Source organism: Dermacentor variabilis, chromosome 3 (assembly GCF_050947875.1).
Source record: "Dermacentor variabilis isolate Ectoservices chromosome 3, ASM5094787v1, whole genome shotgun sequence".
Taxonomy (NCBI): domain Eukaryota; kingdom Metazoa; phylum Arthropoda; class Arachnida; order Ixodida; family Ixodidae; genus Dermacentor; species Dermacentor variabilis.
Window position 1 is genome coordinate 107,894,953 of NC_134570.1, and position 26,470 is coordinate 107,921,422.

Sequence of the window (26,470 nt, forward strand, 5' to 3'; positions counted from 1 at the left end):
GAATGCGGGAATTTAGGTTTGAAATTTAGCGTTGGAAAATCAAGTGTTATGGTATTCAATGAAAACAGTGAACAGACAGTGGCAATACAAGGCCAGGAAATACCTCGGGTAAAAGAATTTAAATGCCTTGGTATATAGATAAACGGAGGCAATAGATATATGGAAACACAGAAAAAATCAATAACAGTGACGGGGAAGGGAAATGCAGCCATAATGAAACACAGAGCGCTATGGGGATACAATAGGTACGAAGTGCTCCGGGGTATGTGGAAAGGTGCAATGGTTCCAGGACTTACTTTTGGAAACGTTGTTGTTTGCCTTAAATCAGGTGTACAATCCGGACTCGATGGCAGGGACCCTCTTATTGTCTACAAGCCTGGTACAGAGGTACACGGAAACTACACCTGCTGCAGGAAATATCACTCGAATTTCTGATGGACTTACGCTTACGTCCACACCGCGGACTAGGCCTTTGCAGCAAGCGAGGAGAGGAGGGATGAAGGACCTCACCGGTTGCGTGGCAAAGTTAGTGCATTTCAGCAGATCATGTACACAGGCCTAGCTGGTCTGGTGAACAACAGAGGATCCTCCCACGTCCAAACTGTCGGACCTCGGTTATTTGCTGGAAGTGCGACAAGGAGGCGCGGAGCTCTGATTAAATGACCGTGGGGTTCTTCATACGAATAAATCCTCCATTCGTACGTACCAAAGCCACAGGAAGGCTACTGGTTCCACTGCGAAGGCACAATTTCACTGGCACGTGTCATGCGGGGGAATGGAAGCAGACCAGAGGGTAGCCCTCTGACGCGGAGATGAAACAGTCATCACCTCGTCAATAACCACCACTTTCAATCAAAGGAATAAGAAGGAAGCAATAAAGTTAAGAAAAGAAAAGTAACCGCCGGCTACTTGTCAGCAAACCCGTATAGGGTCCGCACCAGGGCGCACCAAAGCGTCAGAGAAGGAGCGTCGTCTCATGTGTGATGCGCGTCAAGGACGCGCATCACACATGAGACGCTCTCCCGATAGAGTTTCCTGTAAGAAACTCTTTGGCTCTCCCTATGTCCATAATTATTCGCCAACTTCGTTCTCGGTGCCTTTTATGACACCTTGCTTTCACATTCAAACTTTCCCTTTCATCCATGCCGCTCTTTCGGAGCCCACCTACTCAAACTTTCTTTTCCGTGGGAAAGGGGGTCGTCAGAAAATTTCGGGGGAGGGGAATTTGAATCCCCCCCCCCACTGGCTACGCCAATCATATATAGGACACTGGGGCTCAGTGCTTGTTGAGGGCTCGGCATGTGTTGAAGGTAGATTGAGGGCGCTGTTACTTGTGGCAGCTTCTGTTTTCTTGTTCCAGATGGGGCGCTGTTACTTGTGGCAGCTTCTGTTTTCTTGTTCCAGATGTTCTAATAACTAATACACCAGGAATAACCATGTTCCACGGTGGAGGTAGGCACCGCGCGTATCAGAGATAGAAGACGATGACGTTGAAGTGCGGAATAGACAGTTTACTTTTGCAGGTATAGCGAACAATAATTGCTGTGCAGTAGACAAGGAATAAGGCCATCTATGATGAAAATAAATCGGACGAAACCACCATGAAGTAGATGGAGGCCATTCAAGTGCAACGAGGAGCGGTGGATAACGAGCGCGAACAATTGTTTGGAGGCCTTCTACACACACTGTCTGATTACCATCATCCAAGCTTTCCATCTTTAAAATGTGTGAAACAGATGAGAATAATTCCCAGATACGAAATATTTTGTATTGCTCTTTACAGCGACCAAGCCTTGGTGCCCTTTACATAGGACAGCAAACTAATCTAAAAACGTTGACATAGTACATGGCACAATATCGTGTACTGATTGTGTGCACAGATTGTAATAAATATTTTTTCAGTTTCTTAGACTGGTAGTAAGTTCTTACCCCAGACGCGCAGCCACAACAGCCACCGTAGTCGTCAACAAAGAACATCGGAGCAGCATTTCGCTCATCCGGAACAATCCCCTCCAAGCCGAGAAAGCGGCCATAGACCTCAGACTCTGCCCAGGCGGCGCTGCGGAAAAACCCGTCACCAGCGCCCCCATCGCCGCCTTGGCGCGAACTGAGTAGTGCAAGGAGAGCTGTCCGCAAGCGAAGGTGCATAGGCCACCATGGACCCTTCTCTTTCGTTTGTGTTGAGGCACGGTTTCCTAAAAATCAAGGACCTGGAAAGCTTCTTCCGCCCTTCCACGCTTCCGGAAAGGAAGCTCAGCAGGGCGAAGTACGTGTACAATATAAAATAATGTTTCAGGTGTTATTTCGGCGGGCTGCAACTCGCAAGTACAGAGAGCATCAGGTTTGTCTATCGACATATCAGCATAAAAATCTAAGCATTCCAAATTGGTTCATATTGAATGTCTTGAACACAAGACTTAAGTATCTCCTATATGTTTATGTATTTTATCGTAATGTTTAGTCTCGCAATTATTTACAGAGAGTAAATCCTTTCATAGCCTTTTCCAGGGCAGCAAACAGAAAACGCTTTCCAAGGCAGCAAACAGCGTGCGATCATAACGAAAGTAAGCTTCCTACAGTGCCTACGCGCTGCATCTTTCTTTCTCGCAGGAGCTACAGCAGCGCTCAGTACCTTAATTTGAACTTTTCGCAGACGCTTCGAGCAACAAGCGCGCACAAATAAATGTAAATAAACGCGGCATTTTTTCTTTACACACGTGCGTTAGTTCACAATTACTCATCCAGTGCTCCTACAGCAACTTTATTGCTCACATTTGAAAAACGCAGTCGAGCAGGCTCAGTACATTGCGAAGCATGCTTGTTGTATCGGCGCAGGACATACGAAATACCGAAAGTAGAAATGAGCTCGCGATATAACGATGCTCTAGAACAGGATTTTGAATTCATAAAGAGCCAAAATGTTTGGTTAAGCTGACCTGCCAAAACTCTCCGTTCCACTTGTTGAGTCAAGCGGAGACGGACGTCTGTTAAAAGGTGGAGATATCGATAGCACATAAGCAGGATGGTTCGCAACGTTGTTTTTTCTGTTACCAACGAAGTGGCGGATGCAGGTTCTTGAGTTTTCGCTTGGTTACCACGGTCCTCCGTCTGGGCTACGCAACACAATTACAGAAGAACAAAATTGTCGCACTTTCTCATGCGAGCCGCTGTGTTGTGGGAAATGCAAGTAATTCGATTACCCAACAGGTTGAACGGCCCGTGTCCAGCGCTCTCGCCTTTCCCCTTCATACGATCGCGATTGAAATCGGTAAAACTGAACGTTGTTATTCCGTCATTCACGTTCATGGCAATTTACAACACAACAGTAGCGTCGATTGCGACGTTTCTTCGTAGCGCGCGGAGCTATCGCGATTGCCGTCGTTCCCGCCATCAGTCTGAAAAGACAGCCAGCAAGCGCTTTATGGCAGTTCGGCGGCGCGTCCGACTATCGGAGAAATTCATAGCTCTCTGTCTGGGTATTAAATGCGCAAAACACTCGCAATATGGACCAAAATCTAGTTAAATTCTTGTTTCGCAGTCGCTAGCTGCATAGGCAACTTAGCAAGGGAGTCGGGCTTCGCACTACTCAATTACTGCCTCTTCGCACCGGCAGGTGGTGCTACGAGTCTTGCAAAACTCCAGAGTCTGACCTCCATAGCCCTCGCGCTCACCCAAACAGAGGTTGAAGTCATAGTGACCGACTCCCAACAGGCGTGCCGCAACTTTGCTAGCGGCAGAATTCATACAACTACGCTCAAGATCATCAATCAAAAGCCGCCAACGAGATCAGTCATGATCATCTGGGCGCCAGCTCATCACGGCATTCCTGGCAACGAGGTCGCCAACCACGTGGCTCGAGATTTGACCCACCGAGCCGACGCCGAGGAATCTGAGCCCGAGCGCATGCACCTTCTAGCCTCGTATCAAGACATCACGCAACACTACAAGCTAACCCGCAGAACATATGCACCCCCACACAAGTCACTACCTAGAGAGCAGGAGCGATTCCTCCGCGCTCTACAGATTAATACATTCCCCCACCCAACCAGAAATCACCTCATAGCCCCTACAAAATTCTCTCCGCAATGCCGCTTCTGCGCAGAGCCCAGATCCCTCAGACAAATAGTAGGGGGTTGCAGATCGGCACCATTAAATCCTCCGAACCCATAGCCCACCAACGAGCTTTGGGAGAGGGCCTTGGCCGGCTCCGACCTCGAGGATCAGCAACGGCTGATTGCGAGGGCCCAGGACGCGGCCCGAGCTCAAGGCATTCTGGAATGAGGACGCCTATCCAAAGCTGCATTCGTCCAATAAAAATGTTTATTCTCTCTCTAAAGCAATACAAAACACGAAAAAACATGTGCGTTTAAAAGAGATTCAGGGCTGATTAAGGGATAAACTCTTTGTCGAGAAGTAATAGAATCTCCAAGAAAGCTAAAAGAAATTCAGCGTTTGCAGGCGCTTGAACATAGACCTGAACCACCTGCTCAGTAGGTGCATGAGCAGAGTTTAAAAAGTTGAAAATTGAGAGCGCGGTTACAGCGTACTAGAACATTCTAGTACACTGTAGCGCGGTGGACGAAAACAGTTTGAAAGAACGTGCCCATTGCGGCTTTGAATGCATACTTTTTTCGCAGCTATCGCATTGAAAGTTGGGGTTAAATTGCTTTACGTCAGTTTTTACAGAATCTAATAAGAGTTGAGTTGACTATTTTGTTTGCATTTGATCCCAGGGAAATTAATTTCAGACATGCCACGCAGGCAACGACAGCTGTTGGTGACGTCATCACACGCGAAATGGGAACCGCTATCCAAGACAATCCAGTGGTCAAATCAATCACAGGCAGCGAAGCTCTCGTATGTGCACAGACTGTTTGAACGTCATTATTTCACTTCATACATACTTAATTTGCTGTCTTGCACTAGTACCACTCATTATTGACAAACATTTGTGAGTTTCAACGCTCTCTTTCGTCAGATAAACGTAATGGGCAAGAAAAAGTGAGTATATGGCGGCAGCGTATTGCGCAGCGACTGTATGGTAATGTCGCGGCGGGTGGACAGGCGAGGCCATTCACCGAATTTTGTTGTTGTTGTTGTTGCTTTCGGTGTAGATCTGGTAAGTGGCAAAAGAATGAGGGCCGGACGGTCTTGGGATCCGACGATGAAGCCCTGTACTCGGATTTGGAGCAGCCTGATGAGAAATCGAACGAGCACCTTCAAGACGCAGTGGACGCGTTTCATGCCGACCGCGATAAGGTAAATTCAAAGCATTTGGTTGTAGTCAGCTGCAACATGTGCCCGGTGACCATCCTAGCGGGCCAACGGAGTGTGTATACAAGCCCGTGCGTCTTTTTTGTCTTCCGAACAGGTGCTGCTTGATGACTCGGATGCCGATAGCTCGTCAGGGCAAGTGAGTGTCATGGACGTCGTAGCCTCGTTTGCTTTCGAACATGTGCGATCATGGCTCAGCCAACGTCTGTACCGCACTCGCTTCTTTTGTTTTTGCCCCAGGAGGAAGAAGTTCTTTCGCTGGACGACGACGATGATGACAGCGATAACGACCTCGATATCGACGAGTCCGAAGACGAACTTGGCCCAATTAGCGAGGCCCATACGAGGAGTATCCAGAAGGACGATATGGCAAGCGACATAGAGGATGAAGACGACGGTAGGTTTAGCTCAGGAAGCTTCTAGATTTGGACGGTGTTTCACCGCGCTTGTTGCAGGGACGTTGCTTTTGACGAAGTTTTAAACTGTGCGTCTTCGCCGCTGCTTTAGGCTTGCCTGATGTGAAAGCGTGGGGAAAGAAGAAAGCAACTTACTATCACACAGACTTCGTCGATGAGGACTACGCAGGTAAGCGCTGTTCTGTAATTTCTGTTTCCTGCCTCCGCGTTTCGTTCTTTTGTCGCCTGAAAGCGCGCGGCACGTGCCTGCATAAACTTTCTGTGCAACTGTGTAGCAGACGGCATTTCTTTCTTTTGCAAACGTCGTGCATGTGCGTAAACGATGACGACGCCTCGAAAGTGCAGTGTTGGAACGTTTGTCTTGTCTTGATCGCCACCTTGTAATTTCATTTCCTTCCATTGCTCATAACACATTTGCTTTTGCTCAAACCCACCTTAACGTTCGACTTGCTCTATTGAACCGATGTACTTTCGCGTGGACATTGAGCCACTGCTTCATGAGAAGTTATTTCGTTGCTTAACTGTGGCTTCATTTTGGGTGTTGTTAAGGTATCACCGAGGACGCAGCAGAGCTTGCAAGACTAGAGGAGCAAGAAGCTCGTGCGCTTCAGAAGCGGCTTGTTGAACAGCTGGATGAGGAAGACTTCGGACTCGATTTATTCCAGGTTGTGTTATTAACTTTGCATTCCTGATTGCTTGCTGTACGACTGATTATGCACATGTTTCGGAAAACATTGTGGATACAAGGCAGGTGACAGGACAAAGGCTTGCTCTACCGGGCTGATAAAACATTAAACTATTCCAGTCTGTTTGGTATTCAAAATCCACCATTAGCCCTCTGTGATAGCTCAGAGTGGTTCGAGTCCAGCCCATATGAGCGGGTGCCATGCTCAAATGGGCAGAGCCCAAGCCATCTTGACCTACCATGGAGGGCTAATGGCCGGTTGGGAATAAAAACAGATTGGAATAGTATTACGTTATACCGGCCCTGATTTGTTTATTGCAAATGTCCTTGCATTCAAAAAACATCAAAACAAAGCTGACTCGGAACAAGAAACACACAGGCAATTTAAAACTAATATTTAAAAATAGGTTCTGACATTACATCTTCTGCTTGCAACTTTTGTTTCCTTTTATTTTTCAGTTATGTAAGTATGCAAGGCCTCTAAACACTAGAAAGATACTGGCAAGTGTCAAAGCTCCCTGAATAATTTAGAACCCCAGTCACACAGGGCACACATTGTGATTGAGCCTGATCAGGATCAAATGTTTGGCTCCTTTGCGCATAACATGATCTTTGTAGCACAAGAATCTAAAATGAAAGACAACAGTGAGAGGAATGAAAAGAAAGCAAAGACAAGCGCTACTTTAGAAGGGAGACAATCGCTACCTGCAATTGCCTTTGCACAAGCTGCACAAGGAAGACAACCGAAATTGAGGAATTCGATGCTGATTGGACTTGATTGTGATCAAAAGTGCTCTGGAGTATAACACTCATTAGTACGAGCCATTTTTGGTTTTGGTACTCAGGAGACATTTATGACAATACATCATGACGTCACGATGCATTGTCTTGCTCGGTTCTTGAAATCACAGTCGAGAGAAATGGGCACCACTCCTGTTAACGTTTTTTAGGAGGGAGGTCATCATACCTAGGCTTAATGCTACACCATGTCAGGAAATTGTGCTCTGTGTCATAACGTCACAGTAATGTTGATAATGCCACGTGTGCACTTAGCGACAAACTTTTGGATCAAATTGAAATATCTTGTAAATGTTTCTCAACCTTCACACTTTCTACCTCATCTTGCTGTGCACTACAAGGATGTGGTAGTGCTTCTACGAATATTCATCAGTATTCCTTATCAAGCATTTTGAAGTTCACAGGGACTTGCACATATACAGGGTGATGATTTTAAAGCAAAGCTTTCATTGCCTCTTCCTTCGACTTTTCCACTGTTGCTGCTGTTGCTGTCTTGCACACTGCAACGGCAGGTGGTTCAGAGCATGCAGTTACATGGCAGGAGCATGGCAGAGACAAAAAGCAATGCAAAAAAACGATTTGCATTTTTCCATTGATGATAGTAATAATGTCCACTGGAGCTCCCTGGGCATTGGCACAATAGCCTAGAAGGAAGGTAGGGAGAGGATGCAGGGAATTGAGGTAGAACCGATGCAGCCACGAAACAAGTGACTGCCTTGCCACTCTTTGCTTGCAGTTTGCATACATGTGAGGGATGGTGGGAGAGGGAAAAGGCAACTTGAGAAGGCAAGGAAATGCTACTTTTAGAGATGACAGCAGTTGCGGACAAACTGGATAAATTTAAGTCCAAGGTATGGCGCCTTATTTTTCTGCTGCTTCTGAAAAATAAGCACCATGCAGACAACTGACACATCGTGCAGATGCAAAGCCACAGCACAGTAGCATCTAGGCGGTACTACATAAGTGGTTCCACACCAAAGTCAACAATTCTGTGCCCGCCATGGTAGCTTTGCGGCTATGGCATTGCTCGAGGTCATGGGTTCAATCCTGATCATGGCAGCCACATTTGGACAGGAACGAAATACAAGAATGCTTAAGTACTTAGATTAAGGTCCTCCTGAAAGAACCCCAGGAGGTCAAAACTAATCTGTATTTCGGCACTACGGCGTGCCTCATAATCCAATTGTGGTTTTAGCATGTACAGCCCTATAATTCAGTTAAAGTAGAACAGTTCTGCCATGATTAAATGTGCCATTTGAGGCAGTGACAATGCTAACCTCGGAGGTTATGAACAATGGCACTCAACAACACCTCAGGCAAACACATCTTGCTGTGTGTTGTGTGTGTTGCACGGACAAACAGCAGCGGTGCATGCACAAGGTAACCTTTGCCACCAACTCACCACTCTTGTAATAAATGCTGAGTAAATTAAACATTCACTGTCGGCATCACCGCAATTGTCTTGAAGTAAAGCAAATAGCACAGGAAGCTCCACTTACGTTGATTCCCACATATTTAAAATGTTGAGTTTTATGAAATGCTTAAAGACAGCGTAATTCTTGTCTTTGGGCTGGATTATTTGAAAAGGCGGACATTACTAGCACAAGAAATTGAAACGCACTCAATGAATTAACAAAATCCACTAATTAACTATGGCACATATTGCAATTTACAAATTGTAACCAGCGAGTTATCGAAATGTGTTGACTTGAAATTAGTACCCAGAATGACACTAGTTCTGAGAGATATTATTTCCAAAAATGTGGGATGAAATGCATGGGTGTTCCAGTTTTGTGCTTCAATCCATAAAGGAGTGTTCTGTTAGAAAAGTCAGTGGAACAACAGTGCATTCTTATAGCGAGTTTGATAGTGCATATCTCCCAACTGGCGCCATTCTGGAAATTCATTCCTAGTAGATATGCCTTGCAAGCTCACAGGTTGCAATTCGGGAATTGCAATATGTGCTGTAAAGTAATTAAGAAAGTTAATTAGTGCATTTTGTTAATTATTTGATGTTGCTTCTATTTCTCGTGCTAGTAATGTTTGCCTCTCTGAATAATCCAGCTCAAGGACAAGAATTAGGGCGCCTGCCGTAGATGATTTTTTAAAATTCCTTAAAACTTAAAAATGATCACCCTGTATGTATATACATGCACCAAGATTTAAAGATATGAAAATGCCACGTAGCTGGACAGAACCAAGGTAATGTTGTTTGCCGTCGCTTGGAGATATTCATATTGTTTCTTGCATTCTGCCTAATTACATATATAGTCATAATTAATCAACTTCTCAAATATTATAACTAGATGAAAAATGTCAATTATAAAATTCTAGAGCAACATGAAAACCTCACGGTACAGCTTTCTCTTGCTCAATAAGTCCTACATAAAAGAGTTTTTACGAGTTTGAAAGCATCCCACAAATACACGCGAAATTGCCGTACTACTGTCTGCTAGAGGCACTTTGCAAGTATTCACGGGTTTTTCGTGTATTCGCGGGTAGCTGCGTGTATTTATTTGAGAAGTTGGTTAATTGAATGACAGCAACAACATTACCTTGGCTCTGTACGTGGCATTTTCATATTTTAAAATCTTGGTGCATGATAGTTGGGACACCCTCTATACCAGATGTTTCAACGAACACTTTTAAAATTTTTTAAAAATTGCCTGTGGCAGATGGCACAATTCCAGTTCATGAGCTGGTCTACTCGAAGAGGCGGACACTTCTCACACAAAAAATTGAAATGCATAATCCACTAATTAACAAAAATTCACTCACTTTTTAACTAATTACCTTATGGCCCATTTTACAAGTTCTAGCCATGGAGTTCACAAGGCAGATCCACTTGGGACAAATTCTCAGGATTACACCAGCTTTGAAATATTAATTCCCAAACTTTCTGGCGAAATGCACTGGCGTTTCAGTTACATTCTTTAAAAAAATGTTTTATGCATTCTAGCATGAATGTAACTGGAACACCTATGCACCTCTCTCATCAGTTCAGGAATTAATATCTCGAAACTGGTGTCATCCTGAAAATTCGTTCTAAGTGGATCCATTGCCTTGCGAACTCCATGGCTACAATTTGTAAATAGCAATATGGGTCCTAAGGTAACTAGTTAAAAAGCTAATTAGTAATGTCTTGTTAATTAGTCGAGTGTGCATTTCAATTTTTTGTGCAAGTAATGTCCACCACTTCCACTAGACGACCTCATGAACTAGAATTGTGCTATCTACCACAGGCACTTTTTAAGAATTTTTTAAAGTGTTCGCTGAAACGCCCTGTATATGTATATGTAGTGATTGTTTCTGAACCTAATGTATGCAACTCTGTCTGATTTTTTTTATTTCCATGCGTTTCTGCACAGCTTCCAAAGGAAGACACTGCAGAGGTTTCAGAGAAGATTTCAAAGGACTTATCAAAACTTTCCAAGCGTGAGAAATTGAAGGTTAGTGCACTTCAGAAAACCATAAAGATTGGGTTATCTTAAATGTATTCATTGGTATGGTTTTGTTCCTTTTACAGTTGCTGTCGAAAGACAGTGCAGAACTACTTGAGCTTGTGGATGACTTCAAGGCAAAGGTCAGATTGTTTCATAAAGTTGGTTGCTTGCAGTGTCTTCAGTTGCCTGATGTAAAATATCTGTCATTGCAGATGATAGAGCTACGAGATACAATTTTGCCACTGGCCAAACTGGTTGACAGTGGAAAGGTTATATCTGTGCCAGCAATCGAGTATGTTAATCTGAAGAGACAGCTTATTGTGCAGTAAGTAACATTGTGCACAAGGCTACTTTCTATTATATTGAGTGCTAATCAGAATTGGGTTGTGCTGCTTGACTTACACTTTGCGTGTCAATGACAGCAGTTTTGTGTCAGTGGCTGCAGTTGGTGCTTGTGCAAACTGACGTCTACCGTACTTGCACAATTCTGCCGAGTGACCGGATATAAAAAAGATAACTTGGTGCCGATTCTACCGCACACATCAAGTAACGAAACCTGAGTTGACGCATACTGTGTTGAAACGATGTTATGGTACATACAGAGGCACACAGACATGCGCGCAGCTCAATCTTAGCAGCTAGGAGTTAGTATTAGAGGCCTACAACACCTCCTTTTCGCTGTCTACTGACCACAGAAAGTCATCTCTAGGCCCATATGATGCATTAGAAATGCCAGACTTCTTGAAGGCTCACACAACCACCGTCTGCGGGAGGGCATTCCACGCACCATGGAGCCACCTTACAATGTCTCGGAGCGTCACTTTCTTCTGACAACCTGTTCGATGGCAGTGCGGCTAGCTACTTTGCATTGAACTTTTCTTTTTAGAAAGAATCTGTTTTTTATTTTGAGTGAAATTAGTCATGATTGTAATGCACATGCAAATTTGTGTACACCTTTTATTCAAGAAAGGTGCACATTAGGATCAAGCAAATGCGGTATATTAGTCTGCACAAACAAATTTGACCATTTTTGGTCACCTTTCTGTTCTCGTGTGTAGTGACCTTGGCAAAACACGAGCTCATTTTTTCATGTTGCACCATTGTTGCCCCTGGCTACAATATGGCATGATGCGCTTGCTGACAGAAACTGTGCTTTCACAAAAACTTTCTATGTCGTGTTTATTTCCATTGGTTCAGCCATTCAGCACACACCTTCACTGTGTGACAAAATGTGAATTGTTTGCTGATAGCCCCTGATTGTTCCAGAGTATAGCCTCAGGTGTGGCAGGAAGACATTCACAGTAGGCCATGCAGAATGAAACAATTTGCAGCCAGCAGTGTTTACGAGAATGTAATGTTTTTAGCCCAGTCCTTTATAAGAGGCATTGTTGTGGCATCTCAAGTGCAGAAGTTCTGTGCTAAATGCCGGGAATGTTGGGTTCCCATGGAGTCCTGTTTGTAGTTTGCCTAATGGCTTGTCAACTTACTGCCACTAGGTACTGCACAAACATAACCTTCTACATGATCCTGAAGGCCAAACGAGTGCCTGTTGGGAACCACCCTGTGATCAAAAGACTAATTTCCTTCAGAAATGTAAGTCATCTCCATTGCTGCACAATTTTTGGGCTACCCGTTCTGAGGCAAGAAACTGTGAAGCTTGGCACTAGAGCCAGCACGAGCAAATCACGTCTGTTGTAGATTCAAACAGTGTTACCGGGCATAGAGGTTAAGGTAAATAGAAAGCAAGATATTACAGCCAACTCATGGTCTTGGCTTTCAGACATGTTTGCAGGTAGGGGTGTACAAATAATAGAAATTTTGAACATATTTATAGTGGCCTATTCAAGAATCCACTGCTCTAGATTGTCTAACGTTCATTTCTGTTTGTGTATAAGGGATGACAACACTTGCTTGAGTCTAGAGGTAGGAAAGACTGTTTCAAGTGGTGGCTGTACTGGGCGAGTCTGCAGCAGGGGAGGTGCGTTTGCTGTGCGGATGTACCAGTTGCTAAAGAAATGCATGGACTAATACTAACTTCCATGAGATAGCTCCACCTTTATGCCACCTATGGATTTGCTTTCTCTATTCAGGCGTTGCACTTTATTTTTCTGACAGTCTCACCCCATTTGTGTGCCTTTGAAACAGTGTGCATTGTGTAGTGTTAAACTTTTCTCCAACGAACACAGGACTCCACAGGCATCTGTTGACATCGGTTTCACTACTGTCATTGTTATGGTATGCCAAATGCCATCACTTTTCAGTTGTTTCTCATATGCAAGAGACTTGGTTGTCCTCAGTCTCACTTGCAAGAGACTCAGTTGACTTCAGTTGACTTCAGTTGTCTGAACTTACAGTTCTGCATGGCTTTACTTGTATCAAATGATGCAGGCAAGCTTTATTTTATATATATCTACCAGACCAACCCCACGCACTCTCTATATTTCACTTTATTTAGAAATGAGAAATTATGCAGCAAATCTGAAAATTTTCTGTTCAAACACAACTAGTTGCCAACTTTAGAGGTGTTCAATTTAATCCTGAGGTTTTACTCGCCAGAACTGTGATCTGATTTTCATGCATGCCATAGTGGGTGACTCTGGATTAATTTTGACCCCTCTTGGGTTCTAGTGTGTAGCTAAATCTAAGTCCACTGACGTTTTTTGCATTTTGTCCCCATCGAAGTGCGGTCGCTGTGGCAAGGTTCATACCCCCAACCTTGAGCTCAGCAGTACAATGACACAGCGACTCAGCTACTGCGACAGGTACTATAGTGGTTTTGCTTCATAGTGTTGCGTGCCATTGAGGCTGAGGGCTTTGTTTCTACTACATGCTTTGTCATTCTGAACATACATTTACAGCTTTGTATCTAAAGCATTTTTTTGCTTTGCACATGCGAGGTGTTGCTGATACGTTTGCCTTTCCAGCTTCTGAAGCAACTGGAGCCAGTGGATAAACGACTGGCCAATGAAGTAAACATATTGCTGGACAAGTTGTCGAAGGGCGAAGACATTGTGCCATTGACTGCATCAGCAACAAAGCCACAGCAGAAGCCTAAACTAAGGTATGCGTAGTGTTTCTTCTGTGCATCTGTTTAGATGTAAAATGAAAGTGCAGCCAGTTAAGAGCCTGGCCACGCATAACATATTATTGGTAGAATCACCTAGGCTATCGCCATTACATCTCAATCACTGTTAAAATCTCCTTAGTGTTTATTTTGTTTGTGTGTTTGCTTTCTGGCGTGATTTTTAGGTTTTGTATGCTTGCTTCATTCACTGTTTTTATTATTGTCTTTAGGATTACTCAACAGATGCAAACCGATGCATCTGGCAGCAAAAAGGAAACTTCCAAGGGAAGTCCAGTGAAACAGGTAAGCCACTGTTTTTGACAATAAATAGCTGGTAACATACTTTCACTCAATTTCCTTTTTGGTCTGCATCCATGCATAAAACACATCAAGAGTACCTAATAGATGTCAGAACAAGAAGTAGAATGAATTGGGAAAGCGCATAGCGCATGTACACGATGCACGTGTCAGCATGTGCAGCGGCAGACTGGGAGACTTCTGAAGATGAGTTCACACAAGTAGGCACCTGTGTTTGGGCTAAATTAAGTTAAATAAAATGCGCCTGCCCATATAACTTATGCATAGGTAACATTTATGGACAAAAAGTAAGATTAAACGGCCCCCCGCACCAGCCCACATAGCAAATTTTGGTTATACCCTGAAAGCTGTTATGTGCCCTCTTGGGAGCATTCTAGTGCAAGGATTTCTCAAATTGGTTCATTAATATCAGAGATAGAAATATTTGAAGTGCCACATACCCATGACTTTAGGAGGCGAGCGTTTCCGCCAACTAGGACACTCTCTCCACTTGCCCTGTCTAGCCTCCGCAAGCAAAATTCCTTCCCTGCATTCTCCCATACCAGAGCTGGAGGATGACATGATGCATACATCACAGCCCCGCCTTCCTTTTGTCTCTTTCTCGCTTTTTTGCTGTGCGGCACACTTCTGTTGACAGTGGTACATGCAACTTGTTGCATTTGTCTCATTTAGCTCAGTGCATGATTTTGCACACTGAACACTTGATTGAGCACACTGATTTTGCGCATGAGAACACTTGACTAGCGATATAAGTCAGTGTTACACGAACATTGAGGCAGATGCAAGCAGATCACAGAGCATGATCACGCACTGGAACATGGTAGAAAATGACAGTTTCACTCTCAGCACACACGACTGCACGCTGTGGGAACAAACAGACGAAATGGAAGTACATCTCTCTCGCTGCGGTGCAAAGTAAAACAAAAACGTGCAGACATTCAGTTTGTGTGTTTTGTTATTTCTCTAAACTTTCATTCATCTATTTAAGCAACAGGTTACACAAATAACAGATGTTGCCTTGAATAATTCTCGAAGTGTCACATGTTACTATGCGCTATGCCACAGCATATAAATGTACGTAGGTGCATTTGCTGATATACATCACCCCCCCTCGTGTAGTACTGCGCCCCTGAGGAGAAGGGCAAACGGCGTTCAGTTTAAAATTTGATATTTTTCTGCAGCACGTAGTAACGTAAATCTCAGAAGGCACGGTCATGAGCACGCAGCAATATGGCCAGAGCTGGCAAGGGGCCCTTTAAAAGAAAGAATAAACCCAAACTGCACGATGAGCATGCTTAGTCCACGCCATGTGCTCTCTCTCACCGTGATATCGCAGTGTCATGTAATTCACGCAATCCGATGCCAGTGCTCTCATTGGTGAGCTCATCCTTATACTCAGTTTCATACATAGCAGGCAGTGCTGCAGAAGCTGCTTGAGTACTGGCCAAGAAAATCTCACTTCGTGCTTTTTGCAGCACAGTTCGTAATCTGCAGTGTTTTCTACGAAATAACTACTACTTGATATATTAAAACTTGTGGACGCAAGTTTGTGTCAAATCACATGTTACTGGTGAAATGCAAAAACATCCATCTATATTTAGGTTTAGGTGCACGTTACATTGTTCTAGAGTCCCCCACTATGATGCTCCTCATACTCAAATCATGGTTTTGGCAGTAACACCCCATAATTTGAAATAACATATTACTTGCGCACGTTGATGCTCCTACAAGGCAATGTTTTGGTCGCAGGTGCAAGTGGTACGCTGTGGCCGCTAGTCACAGAAACACTTTGCACTGCTCATTTGGTGCTAAATATGGTTTAGGTCTCCAATACCTTTCGTGGAATGAATACATCGCATTTTACGATGTAAAAGTATGGGACATTTTACATCGAATTGTATGCCATGTACAGTAAAACCTCACTAATTCAACATTGTTAATTCGGAGAATTCGTACTCTCCCTTTGGTCTCTGCTGGCGTATGCATTATTTAATGGCATCAACCTCTCGTTAATTCGGGCCCATTTGGCCGCACACCAATGAATTTGGACAAGCCTCACGGTGCAGTGAGCACGAAGCACTGCAAACGTGCGAAGCCAAAATAGAAAAAGTGCACTAGCAACCCATTGCAACAAAACGGAGGAGTCAGCATCACCATAGTCATCAGCAAGAACCGTACAGGACTGATGGAAACCCTGAAAGCATTGTCTCTTTTTGCATTTATGCACTTACACATGACACCATGTTCGCCACACATGCTTTCAGAACTCCGTGGTCACCATGCACGATCACATCGATAACGACTGCAGTTTCAACCCAGCATTTGTTGTCAGCAGTAGTTCTGTTTTTACTCGGTATAGTGCACATGCAGTGTCAGAAATACAGCAGATGCTGTTGAGGAAGAAAATAGATTCTACCGCGGCCTGCATGCTGGCATCGAACGCGCGGCTACATCACGATGGACGGACAATCTGTTACGCTTCACTAAGGAAAAGATAATCAGGATGTGCTTTGGGGGTCTCAAACATGAAGGGACGCATGAGAGTCTCACATCCCCACAGTGCGCCCAGCTCTCGCATGCCAACCCAGCGGCAGCCCTAGTACTCGTCGTGTTTTCTCATTAAGCCTAGCTGCTTTGACGTTGGTTACACAGCTCCCTGCTGTTCGATGCAGTGTTTTTCATTTTAAAAATTTGTTCCTGTCAGTAATGCTGCCGAATCCACCGTTGTCATCCTCGCCGATGGCTTTAAAGTGCAGCAAGGCTCTAAAGACCATTGCATAATGCCGATTCCCCAAAGGCAGGTTCGCCACAAGGCAGTGGTAATAAACAGTTTTAGCTTAGCGTACACAACATTTAGCGTGCGCCATGTGCTATACTATAGCATATGCTAAGAGCGTACGTTTGTTGCAGTTTCAGTTGCACTGCGAGATGATCGGATCTCAGAGGCCATATGCCGTCGTTGTGGCTATCTGCCGACTGGAGTGATAGATGGCGCTAACATCTCAAATGTTTCGTTCGTTAGGCTTCAACTCGTTCGAAACGAGAAGCAATCTCAAAAACTATGCAAGGTTATTTATCCACAATACTTTGTCGTCAAAGCTGCCCGAGACTAAGCGAAAGCCGTTTACACAGTCATTTACTACAAACAAAGTGAATTTACGAAAGCAACACCAAATTCAATTCGAAGCAGACAGTCGGGACTGCCGCCATGTTTTCCGCAAACTGCACAAACCACGTAAGGACGCTAACGCTAAACCCGAGAAATAGCATGCATGCACTATACGCTATGGGTCGTTTAGTGTTCTGTGCATGCGCAGTAATGATGAGCTATATTATAGCGTACGCAATGATATAGTGTAGGCTAAACTAACGCTGGCTATTACGCGGTCAAGCATACGCAATGTATTGCTGTGAAGCATACCAGGAGTGGGGTAAGGCCGCTGTCAAGGGACATAGTATTTGTTCCTTAATTATACACATGCACACTCACCATCTCCTGCGAGCACCGAGATGCCTATAAGTGTACTGGCAAGCCTTTCGGAGCTGTTTCAGATGTGACTGTGGTGATCTGAGCTCTCGAGAGCAGTAAAAGGCATGCATTCTTTTTTTTTTTTTCCCCGGACGTTTTTGCAGTCTCTAGGGACTCCGAAAAATCAGACATTGACTGTCTTTCTATCATATATGAAACACTGCTTCTTGGTCGCCGAAGCGAACAGTAAGTCCCTCTAGCCTTCTTAGCATTGGCTTCTATGTATGAAACAGGGTATAGTATTTACTAAGCCTTGATAGCAGAGTAAGGTTACTGTATAGTCTGTTAAGACTCCGACTGAGTAAAATGTGCAAATGACTTGTACTTCCAATTGTCCGCATCTGTTCTAGTGCTTATTCTTTCCATAGTCACATTCTCCTGTACAGTCTGATGCAAGTGATGTCTTTCTTTGGCAGGAAAAGAAAAAGGACCTGAAGCGCAAGAACACAGCAGAGGAGCAGGCCATCCTCGACATGTATGCAGAGATGCGGAAAAAGTCACGGTTTGAGGGCAGCTCCGGCAGGTACGTGTGTTCGCTCATTGGTCAGCTGCAAAAGCTTAGCAAATTGCAAATATTATTGCAAATATCAATTTAGCAAATTGATATTCTGACACAGTTTTGGCCATTTCAAGCATGTACTTGAAGCCGACATGGGTAGGAAATCTACCAAAAAGCTAAATATGTTGGCCGAGGTAGCATTAATTACTATTGCCTATCTGCATGCATTCTTCCAGATGAAAAGGCAGGAGGTGTTGCTTCCCTGCCCTCTACCCACTAGAGCGGTCATTTTCTATACGCTAACTGTGGCTGCGCTTGGCTGTCCTTGCGGCTGAACGCATACGCGTGCCATGTGCCGTATCTTAAAAGTAATGTGTGGTGAGGTTAAGCCGAGATGGCTGGTGCCTTCATGCACGCTATGTTATGTGCACTTTGTGTTGGATGTTGCGTGATCCCAAGTTTCCAAGAGTTGGTGAAGGCAAGAGGCAGCACGAAGAATCTACTCCCTGTTGCTGGCACTCTTCATAATGCTAATGTTCTCCACAACCAGTGTTCCCGATCATCGAGTGAGATCTGTTCATGTTTGCCTGTGCACGCGCGACACTATGCTTGTCAAATAGTAAGCAAATGTTTTTTGCACTTTATACGGCCGATAAAACTATGAAACTCACTTTGTGCAGCTGTCTTATTGCTGTCACTATCGTTGCTTTGCCTCTCAGGCGAAATTTGTCCTCGAGAATTATTTCTCGAGGACGAATATGTATATTTTTTTGCACTTGTTTTTAATTTGTGGGCATCATCTTGTCGTGGCAGTAGGCACATAGCGCAGTCAACCTGGCGTCCAAGATTTACAGCACCATACGATGCACCACACCCAAATCTCGTACTCTGTGAGCCATGCTGGTGCATTGCTCTTAATGCAATCTACGCTGCGCGCGCCGGGACTCATGCTCACACAATTATGGCCAAACCTATTTGCAATAATTTCATTATTAATAAAGTCTTTACTGGCAAGGTACTATCCACCAAGCACGTTCTGGGAAGTTGTGAAATTATTTTTACTGCTGAAACTTTAAAACCTTGACTGAGCTAACTTTGCTATTTAACATTTTTCACTGTAAGTACATCGTTATATCAAGGTTTCACTTTACACTGAAGATTGGCCACTTGCGCAACAGATGATAATACATAAAATGAAATGGATTGTAACAAAGTACTTCCTCAGGCTTTCGTTAGCAGTGAACAGCTGTCCTTGTCATACTTGACTCTTGTTCTGTCTGCTTTCTTTATTAGTCCTGAAATCCCTTGCCCCCCCTTGTGATCCAAAAGAGCATTGCCTTCTCTGCTATGGAAGATCTGCGCAGCCCTTAGCCTAGTTGCCACACCATGCCATAGTGCACGAGACATTTGTGAACCAGCAGTCAGTTGAAAAAAAACTATTAACTGGAAAATGTTGCGTGTGATCTGTAGTTGTTGGGGGTTGCAGCAGGTGTCCTTAGATTTACCTCTTGAAGCAATATTGGCGTCTATGTTTAATGAGGGAAGGAACAGTTTCAGTGGTTACAGAATAGGCAGCATGTTCCATTGTTAGAGTGAACTGGGCATGTTCTGTCGACATGAGCTAAACAAGCATCCAGTTGACTATATAGTAGGGGTGTGCAAATATTTGGAAATTTCAAATATTATAGAATATTATATTTTTGAATGTTCGATTGGATACGAATATTCGAATCAAATTGAATCTATTGCTGGCTTTGATTTGGAAATTTCAAATATTATTGAACATTATATTTTTGAATATTCGATTAGATACGAATATTCGAATCAAATCTAGTATATTGCTGGCTTTGCAGGAGCAAACAAGGTTCTTAGCATTTATTTCTTTCTAATCTAAGAAAGCGTGTCTGATTTCATGCCAAGTTTTGCAATAATTTCATGCTGCTGGTGAGATTTCACCTGTAAAACACGCTTAGCTACCGGACGTCAAAGCTGAGCAGGAAAGCCAGCCTCTCGGTTGCAAGGAGCACGGCTTTCCGAGCCGCGAGGGTGCACTCTTCTGCAGGATCCACCGCCAATTATGAGCTTATTGCTTGACAGCAAATGCCATGAGTGACAGCTGGTACAGGTTCAAATGTCTCTTGAGTTTACAGGAAATAGATGTAGTATAAAGGCACTCGTGGCAAGAACAAAGAACTAGCGGAAATCACCCAATTTTCCAAAGCCAACATGAGCCAAACACACAATCTTTTAGTATAATGGCTTACTAGTTTAATTTTTTTACCAATGACAATGTAATTGCAATGTTCCAACATGTTATAATAAACCAACTTGCTAATAAATGCAGGTGCGTATTATTATTCGTATTCAATTTGCATTTGAAAATTTTGATATTAGCACACCCCTACCAAATATTAATCTGTGATGTTCTGCATAACTTGCTGCTCTGTGCATGCAAAGTCTTGTGCTGCACTGCAAGGTTGGAATTTGTAACACTCTTTGTGGAAAATCATGAAAGTTTAAGAAAGGTACGAGTCGGTTTATGCATTCGAGCTGCGTTGGGTGCAAGTGGCTGGATTAGCCCAAAATTCAGTGAAAAGGCCCTATAATTTACCTCTTTGAGGAAATTGGTTCATGGGCCATCATTTGAGTAGCCAATGGTGTAATCCACTCTGATATGGTACATTCTTGAATGCAAGCACGTTAACTTAAAACAGCGTTAATCCACTCACTTTCATGATGACTGCTCTTGAAATTTGCAAATGAGTGTCCAGTTATTGGGATCCATAACCCAGAATGCAGTGAAAAGGCCTTATAATTTACCTCATGAGGAAATGCTCCGTGGACCATCATTTGAGTAGCCACTGGTGTAACCCACTCTGATATGGTGCAGTCTTGAGTGCAAGCACGTTAACTTCAGACAACATTAATCCGCTCATTTCCATGATGACTGCCCTTGAAATTTCCAAATGAGTGTCAAGTTACTGGAATTCATAAGCTAGAATGCAGTGAAATGGCCTTATAATTTTCCTTTGTGAGGAAATGCTCCGTGGACCATCATTTGAGTAGCCACTAGTGTAACCCACTCTGATATGGTGCAGTCTTGAGTGCAAGCACGTTAACTTCAGACAACATTAATCCGCTCATTTCCATGATGGCTGCCCTTGAAATTTCCAAATGAGTGTCAAGTTACTGGAATTCATAACCTAGAATGCAGGGAAATGGCCTTATAATTTACCTCTGTGAGGAAATGCTCCGTGGACCATCATTTGAGTAGCCACTGGTGTAATCCACTCTGATATGGTGCAGTCTTGAGTGCAAGCACGTTCACTTCAGACAACATTAATCCGCTCATTTCCATGATGGCTGCCCTTGAAATTTCCAAATGAGTGTCAAGTTACTGGAATTCATAACCTAGAATGCAGGGAAATGGCCTTATAATTTACCTCTGTGAGGAAATGCTCCGTGGACCATCATTTGAGTAGCCACTAGTCTAACCCACTCTGATATGGTGCAGTCTTGAGTGCAAGCACGTTAACTTCAGACAACATTAATCCGCTCATTTCCATGATGGCTGCCCTTGAAATTTCCAAATGAGTGTCAAGTTACTGGAATTCATAAGCTAGAATGCAGGGAAATGGCCTTATAATTTACCTCTGTGAGGAAATTCTCCGTGGACCATCATTTGAGTAGCCACTGGTGTAACCCACTCTGATATGGTGCAGTCTTGAGTGCAAGCACGTTAACTTCAGACAACATTAATCCGCTCATTTCCATGATGACTGCCCTTGAAATTTCCAAATGAGTGTCAAGTTACTGGAATTCATAAGCTAGAATGCAGTGAAATGGCCTTATAATTTTCCTTTGTGAGGAAATGCTCCGTGGACCATCATTTGAGTAACCACTGGTGTAATGCACTCAGATATAGTACATTCAGGGTATTTACCAACCGGGAAAACGGGGAATTCTCAGGGAATTTGAATAGTCTGGAAATACTCAGGGAAAACTCAGGGAATTTGTGCTTCTGTCAGGGAAAACTAGCTGTAATTTTATTGAAAAGGAACGAAAGTCGTGTTAATGCTGGCTCCAGTAACAGGAATCGCAACGAATCACCATTGACGCCGTGTCATGGGCACGAGGTATTGCCCGAGTATAGTTAGCGACCGATTTTCCTGACGCCCGAATTTTCGGACATGCCCGATAATTCGCACGGCTTTGCGGCACTACCACGTAGTCCATATAGTCAATGTATATTGCTCTGACTGCAGGTCTGAAATGGCATTAATCAAAGCGACCACCCAGGGCGCCTGCGAGGTCCCAAATTCCTTAGCAAAATAAAGTTTTTTTTTTCTTCCTGCTCCTTCACCGCCGCCATTTTGATTATCTCGCCGCCTCGAACCGGCACTCGCACGCAGATCCGCTGGCAGCCGTAGCTACCACCGCGGCAACGTTAGGCCTAGCTGCTTCTACGTTCGCTATTAAGCTTCTTGCCGTGGGGTGCCGTGTTTTTCATTGAAAGAATTCGCCGCTGTCAGCTATGGCACCGACTCCGCCTTTGTAATGCTCACAATTGGCTTCAAAGCTCGCAGAGCACAGCGCGTTGCGTAATGCCAGTTTCCGAAAGTTAGCTTTGCCTCAATACAGCAGTGTTACGCGGTGAAGCATAACAAACGTGGGAAGGGGCAATTGTCGCGGGACACAGTATGTATTACTTAATTAAACACGCGTGCACCCCCGTCTCCTGTTACAGTACGAGCACCGATATGCCTAATAAGTGTACTGACAGGCCTTAAGAGCTTTTTAGGACGTGTCTGTGACAAAATTTTAGCCCTTAGGGCAGTTAAAGACATGCATTCATTTTTTTCGTACTGTCCGATTTTTCGAATGTTTTTGCGGCCCCTAGGGAGTCCGAAAAATCGGACGTTGACTGTGCAACTGACCAAGAGGATGCTTCAAATGATCCATGGGGTGAACGCGTGGCAGAAGGAGGACGAGAACAGAAAGGACCGACGCATTGAGGAATTAACAGGAAAGGAAGCGTGCCGCCACCTCTTTGAAGAAGCTTGAGCTCAAAAAACAAAGTGTTAGCTGACGCCGAGATGCAGGTGTCCCTCATCCAAACCAAAATAAACTCTTTAAAGCAGTTAAACCCAACACTGATATGTTGTGTACAGGCAAGAGAGTATGTCAGGGCACTTGAGGGTGACTTCCCAGCTGCTGCTAGAGAATCTTAATTTGGACAAAGTTCAGGCCTCATATCGATTAGCTTGCTATCAGTTGATTGAAAAAGCTCACATCCAAAAATATTTACTTAACTATGCATCGCCTTTTCATTTGTATTTGAAAATGTTCAACTCAATTTGGAATGAGTTTTACCATTTTTCTCGCTGTGCATTTTACTAACAGCTTCCTTCTGTTCTCTTTTTAAATAAAATTGGTATTACTCCTTACTGTTCACACTGGATTAAGTCATTTTTTTGTTTGAACATGCTTACTAGAGAAGGACAGCATCAGGCAACATGGTGTCAGCCTGTCACATAAAACAAAGTTCTGGCTCATTCAGGGAATTTTGCAAAGGTGCTCAGGGAAAACCTGGAAAACTCAGGGAATTTGGAAATGTCAACTTGGTAGACACCCTGACATTCTTGAGTGCAAACACATTAACTTAAGACAACATTAATCCACTCATTTCCATGATGACTGCTCTTGAAATCTGCGAATGAGTGTCGACTTATTGGGGTCCGTTTGACATTTGATGCACTGCAGCGAGAATGAAGAGGAGGAGGATGCTGTGCCTGAGACATTTGACGATGAGGATCAGGAACAACTCGATCAAGACGAAGAAGAAGGCGGAGACGAGAGGCGCGGCATCACATACCAGGTAATCACTGCAAGATGTCTTATGTGGGAGTTTGGGGTTCCGAGTTATACCACTTTGTTAGCGGTCCACTGCACTTGCAGTGAATAGCAGCATGAAGTTTGCCATGAAAAATATGGGATGCAGTATCTCAATTTGTTTTCTTTTTTCAATATAACGTTGCATCTAATTTCAAACATGTAGACTGGGATCAGCTGGTTATTCTGGATGATCTAAGGGTTCATATGCTTGCCAGCTGGCTCATTATGTGACAGCGCATGAACAAAAGTAAAATGTAAGAAGTGTAGGGAGTTTTTGCTGTTGTGTCCAAAAACTGCAAGAAGCTTAGTTTATGCAGCTATAAAGTGGGGCTTATATGCATAGCAAGCATTCCTCAAATCATTTCCACCCTCTCCTCTTGCTTGTGCAGATTGCCAAGAACAAGGGCCTGACCGCCAAGCGAAAGAAGGAGTACCGAAACCCACGTGTGAGGCACAAGATGAAATACCGCAAGGCCAAGATCAGCAGGAAGGGACAGGTGAGTTTTCTGTCCTGAGAGAGGTTGCGATTTGATGAGGATAATCGCTTCACACTTTACTGTGACTTGTAAACTTCCTTGTCACTCCTGGGCGTATGATAAGGGCGCAACAGTTTGCGCTCATTGGCAGTTAAGTTTATCTCAGTGAAATTGGTTGGAATTTTTTGTGCTGCAACAAATTAGCAGCATCAGATTTTTGCGAGTCTGAAATTGGTTATGAACTCCTCAGATGTCTTTGGACTTCTGGATAGTAAGTTAATTACATCAAATTACCACCTTGATTCATGTTAATGTATGTGCCTTTGTGGTGAAAGTGATCCTAAGAAAATTACCTATTCATTATATTTTCCCTATATTAAGCGATTGTTTGATGCATTTTCTGAAAATGCCTCATTTGTGTTGTGGTGGTTTTCTTGCCACTTTTTTAACCTCTTCTCCGAAGCTCAAGCTGAGTTCAGCCAACACTTTTGCGATAGACAACTACAGCAAACCATCTTAGCCAAATTGACCACCTTTTCTATATATATATATATATATATATATATATATATATATATATATATATATATATATATATACACACACACACACACACACACACACACCTAATTAACTGATAAGCTGTACACATCTGGATCTCTTAGTTTCCGACGCTTTAACTGTAGTTCTGTCACGTTCTTATAAGATGAATTTCCAAAGTTCCCCCAGGTTTTCTTCTAGAGGTCTACTGCAACTTAAAGCTTTAATCATGTAAAAGGATGTGCACAACTCCTTGAAACCCTTGATATTGCAAAGTACGTTTTCAAGGCCCTTGAAAGTCCTGGAATTCTTTTTTTTTTTTTTTCCTTTGAAAACCCTCGAATTTCTTTGAGTGCAGTCCAAGATCGATTATGTGGTTGGCTTTTTATGGTGGATCAGCGTGGACTCTGCAAACTTCCCTTTCTAGCAACAGTGGTACCGTATAAAAATTTTAAGCTGGTGCGAGTGCACATGCATTTTGCTTCGTACAATGACTTACTTGCGCAGAACTGAGAAACCTCACAGTGGACGAGAGTGAGACACCAGCACTTGGTGCTGATTTCCCTCCCATGTTTGTGTTGCTTTATTTGCACCTCGTTAGGAACTTGAAAGTGATCAAGGCTGCACATTTCCAAATGTGCAACCTTGATGTATTTTTGTCTCTAGTGCAATAAAGCTACCTGTATTGTTTTGGAAAAATTATAGTATAAAATTTTTACATGGGGATGCCACTCAGCACCCTTGAAAAAGCTTTGACGGGGCCTTGAAAGCCCTTGAATATGCTTAAATTTCTGTCTCTGAAACCTTTACGAACCCTGTGTAAGTATTTTTAATTTTATTGCTTTTTAAAACTTTTTTAGTACTGACGGGATTGAGACATTTTGCATCTACTTGACAATGTGTTGTTCCGGCCCATCTATCTACTTGTGCTCTGAAACACATTTTTAAGATTCATGGTCAGCCCTCCCACCAAAGTGAAGATAATGCCTGACGCTGCTCTAACTCACCAATTCAGGTTTCTTTAGTTGAATCACTCATCAGTGCTAAATACTAATGGGGATAGGCTAGCATTTATTACCAGAGGTTGCGGTTGTCTACATTTCAGTGTGCAAACGCTTTTAACTTTGATGTTGAGCTTTATGTTGACCTCATGAGGCCAATGATAGGCGAGTAAGGGGGCATATTTAATGAAAGGTGGACTGACCACTTTGCTTTATCACAGGTACGAGAGGTCAGGACGGAGCTTCAGAAGTACGGCGGAGAGCTGTCTGGCATCCGTGCTGGTGTGACACGCAGCATCAAAATGAAGTGAAGAGGAACTGTGATCAGCCAAATATATTTCTTGTGACAAAGCCCATTGCTTAAAAAGGTGCTTTTCGTTAGCATTTTTTGTTGTTTCAGATGGAAAATATAAAAATTTTTCACACCAATTCTGTTTGTGTTCTCTATATGTGCCCTGCTAGTGAAAAGGTTACAGCAAGAACCGGTCATGCATCTTACTGCAACTCCTGTACCATTAAGAAATCTGTGACC

The 26,470-nt window shown here is 43.5% G+C and overlaps 1 protein-coding gene across 1 annotated transcript; it reads left to right on the top strand.

Moving 5' to 3' along the window:
* The first annotated feature begins 4,810 nt into the window (after positions 1-4,810).
* On the top strand, positions 4,811-26,367 carry Sas10 (UTP3 small subunit processome component Sas10). The gene is made up of 16 exons (XM_075686115.1): positions 4,811-5,001; positions 5,115-5,259; positions 5,372-5,413; positions 5,515-5,671; positions 5,782-5,859; positions 6,240-6,355; positions 10,542-10,622; positions 10,700-10,756; positions 10,829-10,941; positions 12,113-12,209; positions 13,541-13,677; positions 13,911-13,983; positions 17,944-18,050; positions 23,790-23,904; positions 24,311-24,418; positions 26,160-26,367. The coding sequence occupies exons 1-16, from the start codon at positions 4,988-4,990 to the stop codon at positions 26,247-26,249; spliced, it is 1,530 nt and encodes a 509-aa protein (XP_075542230.1). The 5' UTR covers positions 4,811-4,987; the 3' UTR covers positions 26,250-26,367.
* The last annotated feature ends 103 nt before the right edge of the window (positions 26,368-26,470 follow it).